The 24,300-nt window shown below is 41.4% G+C and overlaps 2 protein-coding genes across 4 annotated transcripts in view; both read right to left on the reverse strand.

Moving 5' to 3' along the window:
- tln1 (talin 1) overlaps positions 1 to 8,398 on the reverse strand; it is a 96,714-nt gene extending 88,316 nt beyond the window's left edge. For all 3 annotated transcript variants that reach the window (XM_052050051.1, XM_052050052.1, XM_052050050.1), the window contains exon 1: positions 8,215 to 8,398. The gene's annotated coding sequence lies outside the window, so the exon portion shown is untranslated. The remainder of the gene's footprint in view (positions 1 to 8,214) is intronic.
- Positions 8,399 to 12,558: 4,160 nt separating this feature from the next.
- On the reverse strand, positions 12,559 to 23,310 carry hmgcs1 (3-hydroxy-3-methylglutaryl-CoA synthase 1 (soluble)). Its single transcript, XM_052050121.1, has 10 exons — positions 23,132 to 23,310; positions 21,659 to 22,107; positions 21,322 to 21,447; positions 21,059 to 21,223; positions 17,597 to 17,765; positions 17,298 to 17,468; positions 15,939 to 16,045; positions 15,743 to 15,868; positions 14,779 to 14,936; positions 12,559 to 14,065 (listed from the first exon to the last, which is right to left on the reverse strand). The coding sequence occupies exons 2-10, from the start codon at positions 22,104 to 22,106 to the stop codon at positions 13,988 to 13,990; spliced, it is 1,548 nt and encodes a 515-aa protein (XP_051906081.1). The 5' UTR covers position 22,107; positions 23,132 to 23,310; the 3' UTR covers positions 12,559 to 13,987.
- Between the last annotated feature and the right edge of the window lie 990 nt (positions 23,311 to 24,300).

The raw sequence follows: 24,300 nt of genomic DNA on the forward strand, positions 1-24,300 counted from the left end.
TTTCTACTATTTATAATAATGCTTTGTAGAAATTGACTTGGCTGTCACCATTTTACACTCAACCTAATGTCATGATTTATCTAAAAATATATAAATACAGTGCTCCATATACACTCCAGCAAACACTTAACACTTAATGACACACATTCAACTACTAGTAACACAAACACATCTGTGACAAGGATGAAGGTCCTGAGAACTTCTTCACTAAAAGGTATTGCGCTACGCAATGCATTCTGGGAGCAGAGTGGCTTTGCCATCACCATAGTTATGAACAATAAATTGACATTTCCCTGTGCCTCCAGCAACGTTCAAGCTCGAAGTGACAAAGTGTTACCTCGTTCCATGTTCAAGGACGTCACAAAAAAAAAAAAATAGAAGTTATGATTTAATTTCAACGCATGTACATTGCCTTTTAGGGCCAAACCTTTCCTGCCACCAGTCTTGCTGAGCTAAGCTGCTACAGTTTAACTCCTCTACAACGAAACCCACATGGGCGAAAATAACCCCGAGTGTGAAAAAAATGTTCATGCATGAAAGCCATTCCCACTTTTCTGCTCCCCCTACGACTAAAAGTCCCCTTGTTCCGTTATACGAAATCTTTTTCTCTGCTCTTGCCTCGCAATGAGATTCACTACAACCAAAACAAGCCTTCCGCAAAAGTCTAATCCAACCTTAGCATGCCACAGCAACCTCTGCTGCTTCGTTCGGAAACGGCAACAGCAAACCACTTCACTGGTTTACACATGCGCAATCGTCCAGGAAGTACCGTATTTTCACGACTATTCGACGCATCGTACTAATGGCCGCAGTCTCATAAATGCGTGACATTTCTGTATTTTACACGTACACTGGACGCATCGTACGAATAGCCGCAGTTTTACAGTGGTAAAACATACGCCAGCTTAAACATACGGCATGCATGCGCGCACTCTAACACGTTAGCTTGAAGCATACGGTAGCATGCCAAGACATACAGATAAGATAAAAACACGTTTTTAAAAAGGCAACGAAAGCAGAACTGAGTTCGGGTGTATTTTATTTAGCCATCGTACAATGTTCTCACGTTTTCGATCAATCATCACCCAGAAATCCATCAAAGTCCTCATCCTCTGTATCAGAAGCAGAGGACTGCACATCTCAGTTGTCATTGAATGCATCACATGCTAGTGTGAGTTGCTACGCATTGCCGAGCGGAAAGAAGGAGTAGCAACAGCAAAGTCAACATTTCTCTCGTGTGAAGCTTTCCCACATTTGAAAGTAAAGAACAGAGCGAAACATGGTGGCAGGGCGTGTGTGTGTAGAAAGAATTGAACAATTGTGCAAGTACCGTAATCCATCAAAAACGCCGCGTTCCCTCTCGTTGTTGCGTATTGTGGCGTAACTCGCCAAGCGCTGCCTCTCACTCTTTGTAAAGTTGTGTTTGCCATCGATCATTGTTCCCATGCTGTTCGCAACTTTACTTTGAACGCCCGGTTGATGCCAATGTCCAGCGGTTGGAGTTCTTTAGTCAAGCCTCCGGGAATAACGGCAAGCTCAGAGTTCATTTGCTTGACTTGATTTTTCACCGCTGCTGTGAGATGGTCACGCTTGCCAAAAGCATAACCGGTGGCTTTAAGTTTTAACTGAGCTTCGTAGGCATGTCTCATTGTCGAATTTATTTTCAGGGGTTCTTAGAAACCAAAACCGGAGTTGTTTTGCAACAATGCACATTGCCACACGCTATACAAGTGTTGGTACTGGCTTGAGGCGTCCACTTACACGCCCACCCTTCACCATTGGCGGACTAGTTTGTCTGTCCTCTCTCTCCCTCTCTCTCTCTCTCTCCCTCTCCATATATGTATATATACACGCCCACCCTTCCCTGATTGGCCGACTTCTTTCACAGTCACTTCCGCCTTTTCTCTGTATAAACAGCGTGTCGGCTGTCAGTCAGATTTTGGAACTCAGCGCATATAAAGGACGCTCCGCACCATAAGGCGTCCTGTCCATTTTGGAGAAAATTTAAGACTTTTAATGGCGCCTTATAGTCGTGAAAATACGGTAATTGTTATTGTTAGTTTCAGATACAGCCCGAACGTTACATTGCTAAAAACGCGACAAAACGGACCTTTGCATACCAAGGAGTTAAGAAAAGCAAAGCTTTAACGCTTGAACACAAGATAAAGGTAATACAAATGAAAGATGGAGGAAGCAAAATAAAAGACATTATGCAAGAAATTGATGTAAGTGAAAGTAAATGTTGATTGTATATTTCACAATTTCTTTCCCTTTTTTCCTTTCTATGCTGGCTATATGAAGTGTCATATGAAATGTCATATAGCCAGCGTGTGGCTATAGTGTAGAGAAAATTACTACATGTCAAATGACGGCAGTGAAAAGGTCGGCGGTCATAGGCGTGACAGTGGCTCACATTATTGTTAGCATCTAGCTTGCGATAACCGCAGGTTACAAGCCTTTGATTGCCACAAATAATTTTAAATTGGTCAGGACTCGTCTGGGTTGATGTCAGACATTCGCGTTTTGTCCATGTAAATCTCAATGATAGTCTGGTACTGTATATATAAATATGTTTTTAATTCACATTATTTTCAGCTCAGCAGAGCGCTGTGACATTATGTCAGATTTCTTCTTAATTTATGTACATCGTTATCAGATGCCACCTAGTGTTCAGACAGACGCCACAATTGATTGAAACGGTGACAAACCTGTGCTGCCAAATGTCTTGTTTAATGGTCGATATTGGATTGGATTGGATTTTGAAGTGGGTAAACTTTATTGTCAAATATACGATATGTCAAATATTACTTGTAGCACTGTTGTATTACTTGTAGCACTGTTGTAATCAACTCACTTCTTTTCACTTCACTGTATTCCTTGAAAAGAAGTTGCACTACAAAAAAAAATGAATGGGACTTTTCCAGTCAGTAAATTAATCAGTAAAATGTAACAAATAATCCAGTGACAGACTTGAATTCATTTTCTATACAAAATATGTATTTTATGAAGAAATGAATAACACCCCAATAATTTCATGCAATTTTAAGGAAAAAATATATCAGTAACATGTTTGGGTCTTTCTTTGTTTTTGGGAGGAAAATGTTTATAGCAAATGTAACAGTGGTCTTGGTGCTTGGTACGACTGAAGACCTAATTACTCAAACTGGTATCAGTCTGAAAAAAAAAATTGGTATCGAACATCTACAATAATCTGTGTCACATTTCGAGAAGTAAAGGCAGTAAATCTTCAAGTCCTTTCAAGCCTTTCTGGTTTGTTGAAATGGCAGCTACTGAATGATATAATTACGCTCTTGAGCATTCACTGCTGAGTTTAAGTGTATGGTGTACTCGGTGGTACCAAATCAAGCATCAAATTCAGAATTCATACCTCTAATATTATTGTATACTTTTAGTAAACTTTACTCTTTTAATCCACAATATCAGGGGTGTCAAACTCATCTTTGTCGCGGGCTGTGTAGCAATTACGGTTTCCCTTAGAGGGCCGTTATGACTGTGAATTTTGTTAAACTATAAAAATGTTTAATCACGTCTACATATTACATACACAGCGAACAACAAATTGATGAATACAGTGAAACTCCTCTACGACGAAATAATTAGCACTCCAGTTAGCGTAAGGTTTTTAGCATGATAACAAGTAATGCATCTTTGAGGAAAATGCTTTACATGTAATACGAGGAAACATTCGTTTATTTGAATATCCGTTGAGCCATAAGCAATTTACTCTGAGCAGCTAATTGGATGCATTTCACTCTTCTAGATCTTCTAAAGATCTGGCTTCAGTATCTACACACAGACAGTGAGGTACCTCTTGGCCAATAGGAGGCGAGGATGATGCTCGGTAAGCCAATGGCAGAGCAGCTATGAGTATGTTGCTTTCAGGAAACTCGCAGCTGTGACCGAAATAAACATCGTTCACTATGTAAACCAGTGTGGTGGTTGCTGCTGCCGTTTCCGAAAGAAGTAGTAGAGGTCGCTGTTGGATCAGACTTTGTTGCAGTGAATGTCTTCGCGAGGCTGGAGCAGAGAAAATGATTTTGTATAACGCAACAGGGTGTTTTCGTCTTATGGGGTGCAGTAGAATGGGAATGGTGTTAATGCATGAAGATTTTTTCACATTATGGGGTATTCTCACCCACGTAGGTTTTGTTCTAGAGGAGTTTCACTGTAATTTTGATATCAGAAGTCAAGAATAATGGCTTTTTCAAAACTGTTATTATGGATTATGACAATTTGAAATTTTGGTTCAGACTTTGGCAAGTATCATGGAAGTTGACATGCTTAATTTGCATTCGTGGGCCACATAAAATGATGTGATGGGCCAGAACTGGCCCCTGGGCGTAACTTTGACATCTGTGCGCTATATGACGTGTACGTATTTCAGCAACACACACACACTCACACACACAGGACAACACACACACACTCACACACACAGGACAGGCCTAGTTAAAAGACATTTGTGCGCCAGAATTCCAGCACCACGCTGGAGTACTTTAGGGCCATGTGGATGAGTGAGTCAAAGGGTAGGGCCAGTGTGTGTGTGTGTGTGTGTGCGTGTGTGTGTGTGTGTGTGTGTGTGTGTGTGTGTGTGCCTGTGAGATGAAGACTGGTGGTTGAGAGAAACGCAAATTGGATATTTGGTGGTTGAGAGAAACGCAAATTGGATATTTGCTTTGGCACCACTTAGTGTTCATTTTTACAATATAGAGGTTATTGATCAACCACCATCTCATTGTTGTCAGCAGACACGACATTAGATTGTCAGTGTTTTTACTGGTATGGGAGGGCGTTTGGTAAATTTGCTGACTCCTGACAGGAGGATTTAAGGCTGCTCTTCAGCTAGCATTAACAAGTGTCTTTTCAGATACAGTACACCTGCGATCCTAATGAGGATAAGAAGTACAGGAAATTGAGGTATGGATATATTATACTAATAGTTTACCATATATATCATTTCACAACTATCTATGGCTTAAAAAGCAAAGTATGGAAAGTCACTATTAGCAAAGCGCATATAGAGTATGCACGAGCATAGAGCCTCTCAAGCATCCGTTCTCTCCTTTATTTCTCACCTGTTTCCTCTTTTTGCATTATTATAACAAAGATACAGTGGCCACTTTATCTTTGACAATCATGCGATGTTGGAGTCATGATTGTATTATTATGTCGTGGTACTTCTACTTATGAAAAGTATTGGTTCTGGAAGAAATTTCACAACTTGAATATTTTGAAAGCAGAGGCGCGTTTTCCATTTAAATGCCCTAAACCGTTCCAAGCCCCCCAATTCAGACATAAATGTTTTCTAAAACATAAAAATGCATGAAAATATGTAACAAATACATATTACAATTAGATTCTTGCACAATTAATGAGAGTTGTACATAATGTAAAAAACAAAGAAAAGAGTAAAGGATAGGAATAACGGGCATTTAACTTTTAACTCCGTCCTCATCGTTTTCTGCCCTCTTTAGTTCATGTTCTCTCTCAGAAGTGGATTTTGCCTCGCGTTTTGTGAAGAACTGATCCGATAACGTCTGCTATTGTTGGCTTTTATCAATCCTCGAAAATGTCCAACTGGTGAACACTTTTTCTGAGTGATTCACATTTCACATAAACCTATCAGAAGACCTCATGGCCCAATGGGTGAATGATGAGTACGCTGCATAGACAAACATCTATCTATCTACACGCAGAGACATATTCGGTAGAGGTCCCTCTTAGCCAATGGGATGCCAGGATGATGATCGGTAATAGCCAATAGCAGAGCAGCTCAAAGTATGTTGCTTTCAGGAAACTCAGAGCTGCGATTAGCAGCCCATACTGTATTTTTAGCTTTCGTGTATTGACATTTCTTTCGTAACAAGAGGCAATATTTTCCTGTTGAGGCATTTCGTAACTTGAAAATTTCGTATGAAGACACGTTTATAAGTAGAGGTACGGTACCATTGTAGTTGTATTCAGCCGTGTCGTTCGGTGTGCAGGCCTCCAATGTACAGATGATTATGTAGGTAGAACTTAAAACAGACTTAAACCAAAATTGCATGTACACACCATCTGAAAATATGAAAGTAAGAAAGGTAACTCATCCAGACTATTCGTGTGAAAATCTAAATCCTATTGTATGTGTAAACACTGATGCTGCAGTGGATAGATGACCGACACTAAAATTTGCATTGAAACCCAAGAGAGTAAGATGGGTGGAAGGGATGTTCTGACTGTTTGTGTTGGAAGAAAATACAGTTGAACCTTAATTTAACAAACACAGAACCAACAGACAGAAAAAAGTGGCCATCACATTCAAAAATGACCTTTCAAAGTCTGTTAATTCCAGAATTGGCCGCAATTTGCCACAGTGGCAGTAAAAGGCGCTGGGCCGCCCTCAGCAGACAGAGATTGGTCATGCGTTTCTGGCTTGCGCTGCCTTCTTGTCATTGATAGACTTACAGTAGACTAAAACAGGTTAAAAAGTTGTCTTGTCGGCCATGTTGGCAGGGTGACTGTCCCACCAAAGGATATGGAAAGCATTGACGTTAGCTTAGCATCATCGTAAGCATGCAGTACTAAAGAAGTTGATTCTACCTCTTCATATCTATGGTTGTTTTCCCCTTCCCAGACACAAGAAGTGCACTCCTTTCTCCAACATGCTATTTTAAGTGCAACACTAAGTTGCTGTTTTTTTTAAGTACACACCCACACATACAAATTGTAAAGAGCTGTAAAGTTATTCCTTTTACCGCTCTGCTTGTTCCACACTTGAGTGAAGCAAGTAGCAACAAGCCCCTCTACCTTATTGAACCTCCACTCCTGAGCAGTTGAAAAGAGCATCATCGGCCAACTAACACAGACACAGTACACACATAGGCAGATATGGTTTGGCCAATGATCGGATTACACTTACTGCATAAAAACGGGACCCACACAAAAAAAGTGTGGATGAAGTACAGCAAAGAAACAATGTCAGTCTTCCCATTGATTTGGGCACGTAAACAAAGTCAGTCTTGCCAAGGCGCTCTCTTTCTATCCACTAGCCTGAAAACCAGCCATCACATTCGTCGTCACATACCATGTTATTGATGTACTGTAGTTATTTTAGGTCACGAATGAAATAAGTGAATTGTTTTACTTTGTCTTTGGAAGAGAAGTTGGGAGGGATCAGGGGGTCAGGTTAACTAACACATTCTAATTCAGATGACAACGTAAAAAAACTAGATTGTGTTTTTGCTCGCTTTGACAGCCCATGAAGCGGATGAATGTTGATTGTTGTATGTTCATCTGTTTCTTGCAGTAGGCAAGCAGATCAGAGCAAAATAGTACATGGGTGAGCTGCAGCCTAAATTCCTGTTGAGAAATAACTTCCTCTCTGCTGATGTGATTATTTGTTATTGTAATAAGTGGAACTATGATAATCATACAGGCCTATGTGAAAATAAAACAACAAAGGGGCAACCAAAGTGTGCTTATGCAACTTTCCCAGGTGTTTTGACAACCCCACCTTTTAGCCAAATGATAATGGTTTACTTATCAAAGTAGATTTATGAACGCAAATTCCTCCACACTTGTCACACCCTCTCAACATAGCGGTGTGAGAATTGACACCCGGAGGCTAGAACTTTGTCTTGTCTGGAGCACAACACGCCCCGGGGCTCAGCTTTGTTTCAACCAAAATGAAATACTGTAATATTCGATAATTTGCTCTCCCGTTAGAGCGGAACTCCAGCCACCTCAACAAAGCATCTCAAGCAAAAAAAAAACGTTGTGGAAATATGGACATGTTCACGTTTCAACGTGAGCTTCCACGCCATACAAATCGGACACACACACACACTCGTCACCCCTCAACCTCAACTTCAGTTCGCTCTGCTTTTTCTATAGAAGGCTGCACACGTCAGAATGAGATCTACAGTGGAGCCTGCAGACCGTCCTGCTACGTACGGTACGAGTCTGAAGAGGAAAGGCGCAGTTAGCCTCCACTAGCCATCCAGGAGAACTGCACACCGTTGTGTGGAAACTATTTAGGGAACTGAACATGGACGAATACGTACGATTACCTTTTGACTGCAACAAATAATACTCGTAAACAAATCAGCGTCACTAACTTTTCATTCTGTTTCCACACCGAGTCCCTGGTGACGTCAAGGACTTCTTGCAAAAACGGTGGAAACTTTTCGAAGTTGAAAACATAATTCCTACCTGAGCGCGCAGTTAACAGTGCCGCCGACAGTCCCCTTGGAAATTCAATGAAGCGATTTTGTGGTGATTTCAATTAATCCAAGAAACAGGACAAGGGAGAAAGGGCAGTTAGCGACCTTTTTTTGTAACTTCCCCTCCCTATCCGCTCAGGGTAGTGGTAGCTTCAAACTCCTCCCTGGATGCATACTGCATGACTGCAGTAGGGCGGGCGGGCGGTGTCTCGCGTCATGGAGTAGATCAGTAGGCCGACTGCTTTCCCAGATTTGAGGCTAACCTCAAAATAAATACAATAGGTCAGTGATAGCGATGGTATGGAGCAACACAAAAACATAATCTAAGATTATGTGGAACGTGTGAAGTATGGCGCGAGGCTCATTACTTGGGTGCCATCTGGTGGTAACTACGGGAAGTGCCCAGACAACAACCCACCGATTAAATGACAAATAGTCGTTCCAGAATCGGCGATTGAAATCGACAATTTAGGCCACAATATTTTTTTTAAACAGACAATTTATTTTTGTTTAATTTTGCTGTGTTGCGAGGAAAATAAATCAAACATTAAAAAAAAAACATTCAGCTAAGGCACCACAAAATATTGCTGCGTCAATCCTTTTCAAATGAGTTAAAATGTATAGGAATAATGTGATCTCGTACAACAGTACCGTGAAAAATAATTTGCCTTAGGGTGGCACGGTGGATGACTGCTTAACACGTCATGTTCAGTGCAGAGGTGCAGAGTTTGAGTCCAGCTCCGGCCTTTACTGTGTAGAGTTTGGATGTTCTTCGGTTTCCTCCCACATTCCCAAAACATGCATGGTAGGTTAATGCAACACACTAAATTGTGAGTGTAAGTGCGAATGTTTGTCTATGCGTGCCCTGTGATTGGTTGACAACCAGTTCATGGTGTGCTCTGCCGACTACTCGAAGACAGCTGGGATAGGGTCCAGCACACAGATATATACAACTGTGAACTGTGTGTATATATATATATATATATATATATATATATATATATATATATGTGTGTATATATATATTATACAAGGTCATACAAGAGATTGGGAGGCAAGCCCCAATGAATGCAGATGATGAGATTGGGTGGCCAGCCCCAATGAATAAAATGCTGAGCGAGGCAGCAACTGACCTGAAAGCTAAGATCATGGCGAGAATGAAAGCTGGGCAACCTAGAAACCGATTACAACGGCTATGTGAAGTACCATCTGAAAGTCTCATAGAAAGTGTGAATGCAGCACTGAGGGCGATCCCTACCATAACGATCACAGAAACCAATGAGCTGATATACGCTTCAGCATCAGTGATCCTGGAGACTCTGGGCTATAAGAGCAACTATGGAAGCCATGAGATACGTTACCCACCATGGAAAAGACGGTTGGAGGCTAAGATCAAGGCGGCCCGGAAAGATGTGAGTCAATTGACGGAGGCCCAGAGAGGTGTGATGAAAAGGCCGATACCCGAGAGGTACATCCAGATGACCATACCTGAAGCACTCGAAACTGCCAAACAAAGGCTCCAAGCCTTGTCCAGTCGCATAAAGCGGTACACGAAAGAGAATGAGGCCAGAAGAATAAACAGGCTGTTCGCAACACAACCTGCGAAAGTGTACGCTCAGTGGCAGGGTCCTAACAACAGAGCTGACCCACCAAGACTGGAAACTGAAAGGTACTGGAAAGGCATATGGGAGAAGGAGGTTGCACATAACAGCAGTGCACAATGGCTGGTGACCCTGAGAGAGGAGCACAGCAACCTCCCTGAACAGAACCCAGTTACCATAACAGTGGCAGACATACAGGAAAGAGTCTCAGATATGAAGAACTGGACAGCACCAGGCCCGGACATGGTCCACACCTACTGGCTAAAGAAACTCACAGCACTCCATGAGCGCCTAGCAGTACAAATGAACCAGCTGCTGAGGGATGGGACTCACCCAGAATGGCTAACCGAAGGGCGAACGATCCTGATCATGAAGGATCCCTCGAAGGGTGCAGTCCCATCCAACTATCGGCCAATAACCTGTCTCTCCACGACATGGAAGCTCATGTCAGGCATCATTGCGGCTAAGATAAGTGGACACATGGATCAATACATGAACGAAGCACAGAAGGGCATTGGTAGAGATACCAGAGGAGCCAAACATCAGCTCCTGGTTGACAGAACAGTCGCACAAGACTCTAGGTCCCGACATACCAACCTGTGCACAGCTTGGATTGATTACAAGAAAGCCTATGACTCGATGCCACATACATGGATCACTGAATGCTTGGAGTTGTATAAGGTGAACAGGACCTTAAGAGCCTTCGTTGCTGACTCGATGAGGATGTGGAAAACCACACTTGAAGCCAATGGCAAGCCACTTACCCAAGTGTCCATCAAATGTGGCATATACCAAGGTGATGCACTCTCCCCACTGATGTTCTGCATAGGACCGAACCCCCTAAGCCAAGTAATCACCAAGACAGGCTATGGATACCGCCTCAGAAATGGAGCTACAATCAGTCACCTCCTCTACATGGATGACATAAAGCTGTATGCTAAGAGCGAAAGGGACATAGATTCCCTGATCCACATAACCAGGATCTACAGCAGCGACATCGGGATGTCATTCGGGCTTGAGAAATGTAGTCGGATGGTGACTAAGAGAGGAAAGGTAGTCCGCACTGAAGGGGTCTCACTCCCTGAAGGAACAATAGCAGACATTGAGGACAGCTACAAGTACCTTGGTATACCACAAGCCAATGGCAACACTGAAGGGGTCTCACTCCCTGAAGGAACAATAGCAGACATTGAGGACAGCTACAAGTACCTTGGTATACCACAAGCCAATGGCAACCTCGAACTGGCAACAAGGAAAGCGGCTATGGCCAAATACCTCCAGCGAGTGAGGCAAGTCCTAAGGAGCCAGCTCAATGGCAAGAATAAGACCCGGGCAATAAACAGCTATGCCCTGCCAGTGATCAGATACCCTGCAGGATTAATAAGGTGGCCAAAGGAAGAGATTCAGACCACGGACGTTGAGACCCGAAAGCTCCAAACCATGCATGGAGGGTTCCATCCCAAATCCAGCACCCTGAGAATGTACGCAAGCCGAAAGGAAGGAGGCCGGGGACTAGTGAGTGTGAGAGCCACTGTCCAGGATGAAACATCCAAGCTCCATGAATACATCAAGGAGAAGGGTCCAACGGATGACGTACTCAGAGAATGTCTCAGACAATGGGGAACAGAAGATGAGGCACTGGAAGAGGGACCATCATGGGAGGACAAGCCCCTACACGGGATGTACCACCGGACCATAACTGAAGTGGCTGATCTCAAGAAGTACTATCAGTGGCTAGAGAGGGCTGGCCTGAAGGACAGCACAGAGGCACTCATCCTGGCTGCTCAGGAGCAGGCCTTGAGCACCAGAGCCATCGAGGCCCAGATATACCACACCAGACAAGACCCAAGGTGTAGGTTGTGCAAAGAGGCACCTGAGACGATCCAACACATAACTGCAGGGTGTAAGATGCTGGCAGGGAAAGCCTACATGGAACGCCATAACCAGGTGGCTGGCATAGTCTACCGAAACATCTGTGCGGAGTATGGACTGGAAACCCCAAGGTCAAAATGGGAAACACCTCCGAAGGTGGTGGAGAATGACAGAGCGAAGATCCTGTGGGACTTCCAGATCCAGACTGACAAGATGGTAAATGGCGAACCAACCAGATATCGTGATCATAGATAAAGGGCAGAGGAAAGCCGTTGTAGTGGATGTAGCGGTCCCAAGTGATGGAAACATCAGGAAGAAGGAACATGAGAAACTTGAGAAATACCAAGGGCTCAGAGAGGAGCTGGAGAGAGCCTGGAAGGTAAAGGTGACAGTCGTGCCTGTGGTGGTCGGAGCACTCGGGGCAGTGACCCCCAAACTAGATGAGTGGTTGCAACAGATCCCGGGAACAACATCGGACATCTCAGTCCAGAAATGTGCAGTGCTGGGAACAGCAAGGATACTACGCAGAACCCTCAAGCTTCCTGGCCTCTGGTAGAGGACCCGAGCAGAATGAGGGACGGACACCACCGAGGGGTGAGATGAGGATTTTTTTTTTTTATATATATATTGCCATACGCCAATAAAGTGTCAATGGACAGCCACTACAGTAGGTGGCAGTGCTGCTCTCATTTATTTATTTTTTATTTCAGTCAAATTGATGTACTAAAAGCTTTTCTGTGACATAATAAGTTATTCATTGTTTTGAGTTGATCCATATAATTTTCTCAAGGTACTTACTGACATGTCTTTAGTGCGCAAAAAACAATTTTAGATAAGTGAAAACAGACCAACAACAAATGTTGAATACAGTAATCATTTATTTTCATTTACAGAAACGGTATGCCTAAAATAAATCGGATGGACCATCCACTCCTATCTACAATGCATAAATAATTTTACAGCATTTACTGTACATTAACAACAAAATTTTAGATCGTGTGACCTATTAGGCAAGCTACATTACAGTCACACTAGCAAAACAGCCACACCGCAATTGTGATGCTAGCATGTGTGGAGAGGCACCAACTGACTGTACAACTGAGAATTTCTGTACATAAGGAAACGCATTTTGTTTACATTTGATACATCATTGAAATAAGGCTTCTTTATGGCATACGTAACTGTAATTTCAATAACTCTGTACTATAATCATCCACACCTCATCAAATTCAAGACAGATGGTTGCCATGGTTTCTACCTGAGTACTATTTCTTCCTATCCCGGATATTTTATTCAAGATTGAACAGGAATAAAACAACCGGAAAGACACAGACGAAGAAAGAACTTAGAATGACTTATTACAAAAACTCAAACTCAAATGATGGCCACTGTCAGTTCAAGATATTTATGCGGTTTCGCTTCCTGCCAACGTTGCCAAATATGACACGAGCAGAAAGCACCAAAACACACGGAGCCACAAGTGACACAAATAGACATTGACTCAAGACCTTTTTTTTTATGTAGGTTAGTTTCTGTTTCTGTAATAGTTAGCAGATAGAGACATGCGGTGTTTAGAGTGGTGTGGCAGAAAAAGTCTAACTGGATAAAACTCAGTCAGCAGTTTTAAGAAATATCCAATGATAATAACCGTCTCACAGTTTATTTGATTACCGATATATACGAGTAACATTTAATGTCATTTTTAAAATGATTTAAAAAATTAAATGTATATATTTTTTGTCACCCTGAAGGTTAACTGACACTGCCAAATAACCAATTATCAAGCTAGTGTTTTATTCAGAGCGCCATGCGATTTTATATCTTTCAATGCGTCCAGGCTATAATTGGTTATCTGGGGGGGGGGGGGGGGGGTCAACGTAGTTACAGTCAAAGACAAAATATGCATGATAAGGTGATTCGGGATGGCTGCTGTCGAACCAGCGAGGTGCACAGATAAAATCCTCATTTTTAAATTTTAAAACAGAATTTGCTTTCTCTGGTTAGGTGATGCTAAAGTCATAACAGTCAGTGCTCCAAAATAAAAATATGAAAATTACGTTTTCCTAACACTTTTTAATGTATGAAATATCGTCCCCTCTTGATAGATGTGTACACTTGGTGAGGATGGGCAAGTTACAAGCAGTTCAGCGGCATCGAAAAGCTGTCCACAAGCCGCATTGCAAGACCAAGGACACGCTGGCCTTTTGATCAACTTAGTGTTTGCACCGTTTCCAAATTACTGGACCGTGAGACCTTGAGGAAGAGCTGGGGTGAGGGGGGAGGAGGCTCTCAGTTGCTGACGCCAGTGTCGTTGTTGGACGTGGCCACAGGGATGCGTGGCATCTTCTTGGCTAGACTTGGGATGTGCTACAATGACATAATTTTCAATAGACGGCAGGTCAGAAATGATTCATATTAATTCGACTTTATTTTGCCGTAAACTTCACCTAAAATACCAAAACATGCATATAATACCTATTTTTATTACTACTACTAATAATAATATAATGCATAATATTTAAAATATGTAGTATTAAAATATAAATTATTAATTATATTATTTTTCTTTTTTCTTCTTTCTACCTACATTCATGCTGCTGGAGGCTGTAAATTTCCCCAGTGTTGGACAAATAAAGGATATCTTATCTTAAAATATATATACAAAAATATATTAAAATGAAATAATTTTAAAAAACTAATAAACTAATCATTGTTTATTATATCATATTTTAAAAAATACAAAATTTCAATTTGATTATTTTCCTAAAGCGTTTAGCCCTCAACCCAGCTTATGTTTCCTTTTTGTGGGTGAACACTCCAACGTGTGGTGACTTCTGCTTCATAGTGATAGCAAGATACGACATTGAAGGATCAGAAAGTAACCTTGCTCTGAGTGCTTGGCCACCACAGGGCAGATCAAGGAAATTTGGTCGAATGGCCATCCTTACTTGTAAAACATAACACGTATTCAATAATTCGGTGAGCTCCGGTGTGCAAAGCAAGAACATTATTTTGCCAGGTCAAAAGCCAGCTTTGAAGACATCACTTCTGTTCCAGAAGACTTGGGATGGAAGCTGTACCTCAGTGGCAGTGCTGGAACGAACACGTTCTGGCTCTGAAGGCAGCTCACTGTCCAGAGGTCTCCTGGCATATTCCCGACGGTGTTTCTCATCCACTCGTGTCAAGTACCAAGTACCTGGAAACAGATCCTCCACAGAACCACGAGGGATGTAGCTGGCTGTAAGGACAGATTTAAAATATTTGTTCAAATCACGTCACAGATAAACCGACTTTACAGTAACTAGAGCAGGTTAAAAAGCGTGGCAGACATGTTGGCATAGGTGACTGTCCCATCCAAACGAGATATGGACAAACGTTGCGGCGATGTTGGCAAGGGAAAGTCCCCTCAAACGTAATAAAACATTGACATTAGCTTTGCAACTCCCATCGAAACACTGCTGAAAAGGAACAGGTCGTATCGACGTATAACTCTGCCGCACAAGAAACTTTGCTTGGCAATGTTGCACCTTGCAAGCCAGCTTTGGTGGCTGAGAGTGGAAGGGTCACTAGTGTCGAGTTTGGAACAGCAAAATTGGAATCAAGTTTGATGATGACTTCAATTGGGGATTTTACATTACGAAGAAATATGAGAGGGATGAACAATTCAATTCAAAGCGACATGGCCAAAATAGCAGAATGCAATTTTCAAATCGCAACGGACGCCATTTGGAGAAAACAAGAGAAAAAAACTAGGTTTGAAATGTTTTTTATGTACTGTATATGGATACTTTATTTATAAATATAGTGTAAGTAAGTTCAGAGAAAATGCAGTCCACCTGTTTGCATATCAGCGCTTCATGAAAAGTGAAAAGCTGACGTGATAAATACACATTTGTTTATTTTAATCTGTGCTAGGTCTGTGCCGAATTTAGTGACTTCTCGAATCTGGCCCAGCAATATTTTGCTGTGCTTTTCCTGGCTACCAACTAGCGTGTCATTACGATTTGCACCGCGGGGTCAGCATAAATGTGGGAAAAGTCCTACCTAGGTGGTGGGTCTCTTCTCTGAGCTTCATGTTTTCAGAGAAGACAGCAGGTGAAACCTTCTTTCTTGACTCCAGTCTGACCTTCAGGTCACTCATACTGCAGATAAGTTTGTCAAGAGCAGAACCTGGGGGCAGTGGGTATCAATCACGACTGATTTGTGTCAGACAAGTGGCGCCGAACGGTGGGAAACTCACCAGGTGTGTGGTCCTGTGAGACCCTGAGAGAATACAGAGTTGCAGCAAATCCTGAGCCATAGGAGAAGACTCCAATCCTTTGACCTGCCATCTGCAAAGATGTGTGTCTGCAACAAAGATGGCAACCTGTTGCACTAAAATTAGGAAAAATCGACCTAAATTTGCTGCTTATCTGTCAAGACATATGCTATGCCATAAGTTATATTTAATATATGGTACTGCTAAACAGGGTTCCTGTTTTTTACAGTACGAAAAAAGAAGCAAAATCCATGTAAATACTTGACAGAAAAAGTTTGAGGTGCAGGATGATGACACTCATCACCATATTCTTTGTCGTTTTATTTTTAAAGTCAATGAAGTGTTCACAGTAGTAATTCTTTTTTAATGTACAGTATGCGTCAATTAATGTCACTCACAAAGTGCATTTGCAATTAAAATAAGGACGGCAAGTTTTAGTGTTTACGTTTTACTTGTAAAAATGGCCCCAGTTGTCATAAACTTGTATATTTTTTTTAAATTATTATGAAGTTAATGGGTTTAATGAAGGCCTCATTTTCAGTACAGTATATCGTATTGTCCGGATTATAAATTGCAGGGGGTGGGGGTTTCATAGTTTGGTCAGGGGTGCGATTTATGTGTGAAATTATTAACACATAATTACAGTGCTGTATATCACTTCATATGTTATTTTAACATTACACCACAGGAGGGCGCTCTACTCATGTGTTGATAAGTCTGACGTAAGCGACGTAGAAAAGGAAGCGCTGCATCTTCTACCTCCGGAGTTGGCAGAGTTGTTTAAAAGTGGTACAGAGGATGAAGATTTCATTGGATTTAGTGAATTGGGGTGACACTGATGGTTTGGTAAACCTGTTAGTTTTTAACGCTATAGTTATCTGAATAAGTTACGTGAACATACAAGGCACGTTCTCAGTTCGTTGTTTACAAGTCATGGAACATGAGCATATCGTACACTTATTCAGCCTGTTGTTCTCCGTTTTATTTTTATTTTAAATTGCCTTTCAAGATGACACGTCTTGTCTTGGTGTTGGATTTTATCAAATAAATTTCCCCCCCAAAATGAGAAATGAGAATGAGGTTTTGATACACAACCCGGAATCTGTCAAATACAAAGTAATAATTAGTTTCAACAACGATGAGCCGTAGGTTTGACTGAATATCATGTCTTCCATTTATCAAGCTTGATATGAGGTCATTACCGACGAGATGGAGTGCTCCGTATTTTAAATGTGTAGCAATCCCAACACATGCTTTTGATTTGAGATTCTAGTTCTTGCCCGCATGGTTTTAGTGACAAGTGCATGCATGTCAAATCAAAAGTCAGATATTGAGACATACTGCGCAATGACAGATGCCAAGCAGCCGTAGACTGAGGGGGTATACATATTTCCGTTCTGGTTGGATATGAGCAAAGACAGCTTGGTCTTCCTCTCAAACAAGTCCGCACTGGCTTTCATAAAGGCCTTCTCAACATCACGATCAAAGTAGGTCTCCTCTGGCTTTATGTCTCTGCCAAAAAGAAGAGAAATATGATGAAATTTTACACATTATCCTTTGAGCCGCGTGCATTTTAATGATAAGATCTGTGGGTAAATGAGCATGTCCCCCTGTCCAGCCATTTTTTGTTGGTGGTTTACCTGAAAGCATCAAGGCCACTGAAGGGGCCCGTCTCCGTGTTTGGGCAGGGGTGGTTCAGGAAGTCATTCAGCATCAGTCTAGCCAACGACTTTTGCACCAGCTTGCAGTATGGCGAGTGGAAGACGAGAAAGCCAAAGTCCTCCAAAGAAAAGCGCTTCTCTGAATTACCTGTCAAGGAGTAAAGGCTTAAAAAAATCCTTCAGTTCAAAAATTATTTCTTGCTTTGTTTTTCAGATTAAAGGAACTGTTTCACTGACAAAATGCAATCCCATTTCACCTTTTACCGAGGTATTTACTAGGAATGTCCCAATCAGATTTTTTGTATAACCCCAGTTAATCATTGACCATCTGCCATGACAGTCCCTAATGCAAAAGTACATCCATATTGTCTCATTTGTCTAAATTGTGGCTATTTGAATAACGGTATCTGACAACTTTTTTTAATATGGATAAGGTCATTGGGGTAGTGGCTCAAACAAAATGTTTTTATAGCATGTCTGTGGTGCACGACAAAGTAACTACCGCAAACAAATGACCGTATTTTCCAAACTGTAAGGCGCACCTATAGACGTTCAATTTTCCCAAAAGCCATCAGTACGCCCTGTAATCCGATGGACCTTATATAAGTTCTCTGTATATATTTCCCATTCATTTTTTTCCCCCGTTCTTATTCCTATGCCATTGAGTGGTGATTATTAGCACGAACCAATTGTAACCTAAAAAGGTTCTGCCCGGCACTAATTGACATGTGCATTCGGCAACACATAACTACTTTGTGAGCGCTGCACAGCCATTATGAAACAAAGAAAATACCAAAAGCAGAGTTAACTGCTGACTAAGCGAAGGAAGGGGACAAGCAAAACTTCTAGGAATACTTAGCCCCTTGTGGATGTGATACATTTTTTTCATAACTTTTGTCTTTCATTTATTGTTTGGTAATGCCTTTTGTATTTATATGCTTCATGTTGGTGTTTGTGACCAGTTCTCATGGCTTTGTTCCAGATCCAGCTATTGTGAAGGCTTTTTAAATATAAATAAAGCTGTATTGTATTCCTCTTAGCGTAGCTCCATCTAGTGGATGCATAGTTCAACCCCAGCCACTATTGCAGCTTCTACTCTATGCACTTTATAATGCATCCATCCCTCCATCCATTTTCCTAACCGCTTGATCCTCACTAGGGTCACGGGGGCTGCTGGAGCCCATCCCAGCTGTCTTCGGGCAGTAAGCGGGGGACACCCTGAATCGGTTGCCAGCCAATCGCAGGGCACACAGAGACGTACAACCATCCACGCTCACATTCACACCTAGGGACAATTTAGAGTGTTCAATCAGCCTGCCATGCATGTTTTTTTGGAACGTGGGAGGAAACCGCAGTACCCGGAGAAAACCCACGCAGGCCCGGGGAGAACATGCAAACTCCACACAGGGAGGCCGGCTCTGTCTTAAATAAACAAGCCGAAATATACCATGTAAAATCAGAAGTTACACTTAGTGCAGTAACAAAATAATATGGTTAATGCAGTTCTCATACTGTGTGTTGCCTTGAAGCAATGCCATTAATTGGGCAGCGCTTTTGTAGTCTCCTTTTTGGGGGTTATGTATGAACAAATTGGTGTTGCACAACTGGTGTCAAGTGTTGTGGTGAATAGGGTGATTTCCAAATCTATAGTATTCATGACGGACATACAGTATTTCATGGGACAATTATTACCCATAGTTAAAGAAAGTGCCAAGTAGCAACTTGAATGAACAACAAGCAGTTTTGTGGAATCCCAGCACTCGCGTGGATGTGTTTTTGCCCTTTGTCTTCTACTCCACCAAAAATAAAAAAATAAAACCCAAATGACATCCAAAAGTCAAAGTGCTCAAAGCGATATTGAGACTCTGCTTTGGTCCAAATGTCTCGAGGTTAAGCACATAAGAACAGAGTACAGCTTACCTAGTTGATCAATGATTTACGCAGGGATGGCAATGGCTAGTGATGAAAAAAGCGGAAAGGGGAGTGGCCTGGACGGGGTGACCAATCACAACAAGTAAGACATCATACACGTCCAATCACAGGGCTGTTTACAATCGGAAGATGGAAAGATTGATCAGGAGAGCTCGTGAAAACTCGACGATAAGGTATACCTGACCCCCCTAAAATTTTCTCAATGGATTTAGACGATTCACAAAAAGGATCAATTTAAGAAATAAAACGGCGGATTTCCGCGTATCCGCGGAAAATCGCCGTCCCTGTTTACGACACTTGGGCTCCCTCACTTAAGACACATTTGCTCAGCAGATTAAGGGCTCGTTTGAAAGCTACATTATGATCACTGCACTTGGGTAAAATTAGCACAGCAAGCCATGTAAATCCAACAGCAAGTAATGTCCTTAGCTCTCTCAATCAACTAGTCAGATATCAGTTCACCCAACAAACAAGTATACAAAGCAGACATCCAACAGAGAAACCAAACTTAAAAAAAAATTGCTATGCGGTCTTTTAAATTCACGCTAAAATTACAGTTGTCCTAACATACCAAGGATAGCTTTGTGGAATATCAATAACCACCTTGATAGAGGGTCCCTATGTGTTTCTGTCATACATTTTTGTACTGGTGATTTAACAGAATTTGAAAAAAATACACTTACACGGGAGGGTGAAGTAAAAAAGGTTGTTTAGGACACCACTATGCACCCCCATGAGTCTAGTCAGCATTCTGATTAATACTGCGTTTGTGGAATATGATTTAAGCACCCATTTTCATTTTCCCACTTGCTCTTGATTGAAAATAACATTACAGTGCTGGGCTCAGTTTGTGAACGTCACATGACCAAACCCAGAAAACAGGTGAGCTGTGATTGATTAACCCATTCCTTATGCACTGTAATGTCCTTTTCAGTCGGCAACGAAGGGCAAAATGCCCCCCCGCCCCTTGTTGGAAACAAAAAAACGGTTGCTTAATTCATATTCCACAGACACGATATTAAATCTGCATGACGTATTTAGATGAGTGCCAGCATAGAACATATTGAAAGACCATTTAAGAGTTTAAGTCATAAATTGTAGCCATACCTTATTTTCTGAGACTTTAATCAGTGAACATTAAACTCATTTTCCCTTTATAGTACACTTTGGGATCCCCATTTCCTCAAGTGGAACGTCAATTGTATGTCTGTTATGGATTTTGTTGCGTGCCATATTGGAGAAGTATGACCAGCCTCAAAAAGAGACAAATGTGAAGAGTTTATGAAGAACACTGTACAATGGATTTTACAGACAGTGCAAACTTCACATCGTCTATATTCGTTCATTAATATTGCAGTTTACAGTGTGTAAGGAGTGTTTATTTTAATATCAACAGTGTCGCATTTCCACATTTGAAGATTTGCTCAGTTAGTTAAGTATCTGAACAAGTTAGAACGAACACTGATGTTAGCCTTAACGTTTTCAACTGTAAAAAGACTTTTGGCCAACCTCTTTGCCACTGAGCATGGATCTTATTCCGGTACACAGAGTAGCAGCGGTCCAAGGCACTCAGGTAGCACTCAATAGATAGCTTGCCATCCACCACAGGATACTCTGACATGAGGTTAGGTTTGTAGAAGTCGTACGCATGCTGCATGTGGGTTCCTCGTAAACCTGCGCAAGATACATGTACATCATCATTAACACACTCGCTTAATTCTTATGATAGTGTTAATTCAGGCACTGATTAACACATTCACACATTTTCTGACCTCTTTCAAAGGCCAAAGGAGCATTGGGCCCAATGAGCATTGCCACAGCACCAGCACCGCCTGTAGGTCTGGCGCTTCCTGAGGCGTAAACAGCAATGTCGCCTGCTACAACTAAGGCATAGCGGCCTGCGTAGAGAAAAGAAGATCAACCACACAAAGGGGGAAAAATAGTGTTGCCCACTAAATAGCAGTGAAATAACAGCAACATTGTAGTGGTGAGATGAATTACATCACGGTTCAGATGACAATCATTCCATTAACATTAATCTGTCAATATGAAACAATGATCAAACTACTACTCATTCTACTCATTATTTGCGTGTGTTTGTTCACCTACCATCCCACGAGCTGGATTCAACCCAATTTACAGCATTGAAGAGCGCAGCGGTCCCACCATAACAGGCATTTGTGGTGTCAATGCCCTCCACATCAGTATTGCCCGAATCTTCAAACAGCTGCATGAGGACTGTCTTTACAGACTTGGACTTATCAATGATGCTCTCAGTGCCAACTTCCAAACGACCTATTGAATCGTAAGAAAGGTTGTTCTTCTCCATCAGTCTTTGGACCACTGTCAGGCAAAGGGAGTTGATATCTTCACAGTCTGAGCAAAAACCCATGCAGGCTTGACCCAGGCCCACTGTGTATTTGCCAGCTGTAACACCATCAAACTGTTCCAGTTCAGCTTGGTCCACATACTGCGATGGGAAGTACAGTTCCATGGCAATGATACCCACATCCTTGGGCCACGGACCCAAGCAGTTATTAGAGGCAGAACCAGGCATCCTGTATCGGTTGAGAAGGTTTCATATTAAAACACTCATGGTTATATGCAGTGAAATGAAGATAATGCAGTTGAGTGCTCGATTCAAATGTATCTTTAAATGTTTACTCCAAGTCCTTGTTATTTCATTGTTAGACAATAATATTCATTCATTCAATAATACTTATTTAAAAAATCTTCTATTGGTTCTAAAAATTGTAATGTTCTCTGTAAACAATTCTTTTATCATATATTTACTTTTTTTTCTCTTTTTTGACACTGAATTTATTTTAAAGGCGAGATGTCCCCGGTACATAAACCTTGCTCATAGGGCCAGAATGTAGGGAGACAACAAGATGACCATTGACCTCGAGTGTAAATAAAACGAATTAGCACTTTACATTGTTGCCGAGGTTCCAACCACACAACACACAGAAACGGACGCATGATTATTATTGTTAGTTTTATTATTAAAAGGTTCACAAAAATGTGATGGCAGCAATGTTTCCATCACTACCTGCAGTTATTGACAAAAAAGATAAGAGAAAGACTAGCATTAGGATTATGTAAACTGTAGTCCAAGGAATTGAGGAAGAAAACTGGGTGAAAGGTTAACGGAATTTGCCTCAAGTTAAAATGGTTAGTCATGGCAGTGCCGTCATCTGTCACTCGTTAGCTGAGTTAACACAGTGACATTTAACCACACATAAGATAGATAGAATGAATTGCCATTTAATGTGGACAAACTCCTTTGTGATGATCAGGTTATAAGGGTCGTAATCATGGGAGGTTTACTACCCGGAGCAAATAAATTGACGGACATGCTTTTGCGATCTGTCAAGCTAGCTCACTTCGGTCTTGTAACATCTTTCATAACAACTTCGATGACAACTTCTCATAGCAGTTGCTAATTTAAATAGTAGTTATATGATGTAAAAATATCACGGATACCCATGTCCGACCAAGCTCGTCGGAAAAGTGTCCATATACATAATAAAGAATCCAACCGATCAACTCTTGATTGTAGGCATAAAAAAAAAATCTTACCTGTGTGAGTGTAACGCCTGTAACGTAATTTGGTTTGGACTGAGCGCCAGTTAAGTAGCAATTCTGAAATAGAGTAACCACGGCAGAAGAGTATTTATATGCGAGGATGACTGGGAAGCGTAACCTATGTGCTACACACAAGACTATTCGACCAATCAGATGACAAGGTACTCTGTTCAACGTGCAGAAGGAGCAGCGCGCAGATTTCCTGGCCAATCACAAAATAAGAATTGCAACTACGGAACAACGCTGTAACAGTGGTCCAATAGAATCACGTGCACGATGTCTGGTGAGAGGGGACAACCAATCACAGCCTGAACGTAATTCCTGGCGCGGTAAGTAGATCGTGCAGTGGGCAGCTCTAAACGTCTCAAGTCAGGTGTTCGTGTGATAATGTATTTGGAACTTTGAAAGGAATATTACGCTATGAAATCTTGTTAAATGTGACCCTTTAAATATATATATGTACACATTGTGAAGAACAAATATAACTCAGTTAAATCAAGAGTTCAACAGTCACATAGGTAAACACTCAGACATTACATTTAAAGTTTTTTTGTTTTGTTTTGTTAAAACAACTGTAGTCATCCATCGATGTATCACGTAAAAAATAAACTCAAGCAATTTCATCATTTATACTGCTTGAACAAGATTTTAATTTTCCATTGCTCCCGTTTTCTTAATGTATTGTCTTTAATAGCATTTCTATTGTTTTAAGTGTTTTGAAATACCTTTAAAAAACACCACGTATAGTGATGAAAAATGTGTATTTTGTATTGGGCATTTCTATATCACCGACTACATTTATAGCGGGGAAGTTTTGCACTGCACACTTTTTGCCTCTTTGATAAACTGACATTTTTTTTCATTGCCATGGTTTTATGTGTAAATGCTGGAACAGGCATGCTTGTAAGTCCTATTTTCAAAAAGGTATTCACTTAAAATTGTAGGTGTGTATATACACATTAGTATAGATCGATAGTGTGCGTGCGTGTGTGGATATACATGTATGTATATAGAGTATATCAATGTATAAACCTCCTGGACTGTTCCCTCATTTGTACTCAAATTCTTTATTGGGGTTGGGTTGCACCGGTCATGTCGTTTGCTACTTGTCACAACCCTTCGTCAAATGGTTATTCATGGCCTTCCAAGCCCATAAATAGAAT

Source organism: Hippocampus zosterae, chromosome 18 (genome assembly GCF_025434085.1).
Source record: "Hippocampus zosterae strain Florida chromosome 18, ASM2543408v3, whole genome shotgun sequence".
NCBI lineage: Eukaryota > Metazoa > Chordata > Actinopteri > Syngnathiformes > Syngnathidae > Hippocampus > Hippocampus zosterae.

Bases quoted from the DNA above. Each gene is read 5' to 3' on its own strand.
- hmgcs1 (XM_052050121.1), bottom strand. From the start codon at position 22,106: ATGCCTGGTTCTGCCTCTAATAACTGCTTGGGTCCGTGGCCCAAGGAT. The intron at 14,937-15,742 runs GTAGGACTTTTC...CTGTCCTTACAG, and splicing joins AGAAGAGACCCACCACCTAG to CCAGCTACATCCCTCGTGGT. The intron at 14,066-14,778 runs GTACAGCTTCCA...ATGTCATTGTAG, and splicing joins GTTCCAGCACTGCCACTGAG to CACATCCCAAGTCTAGCCAA.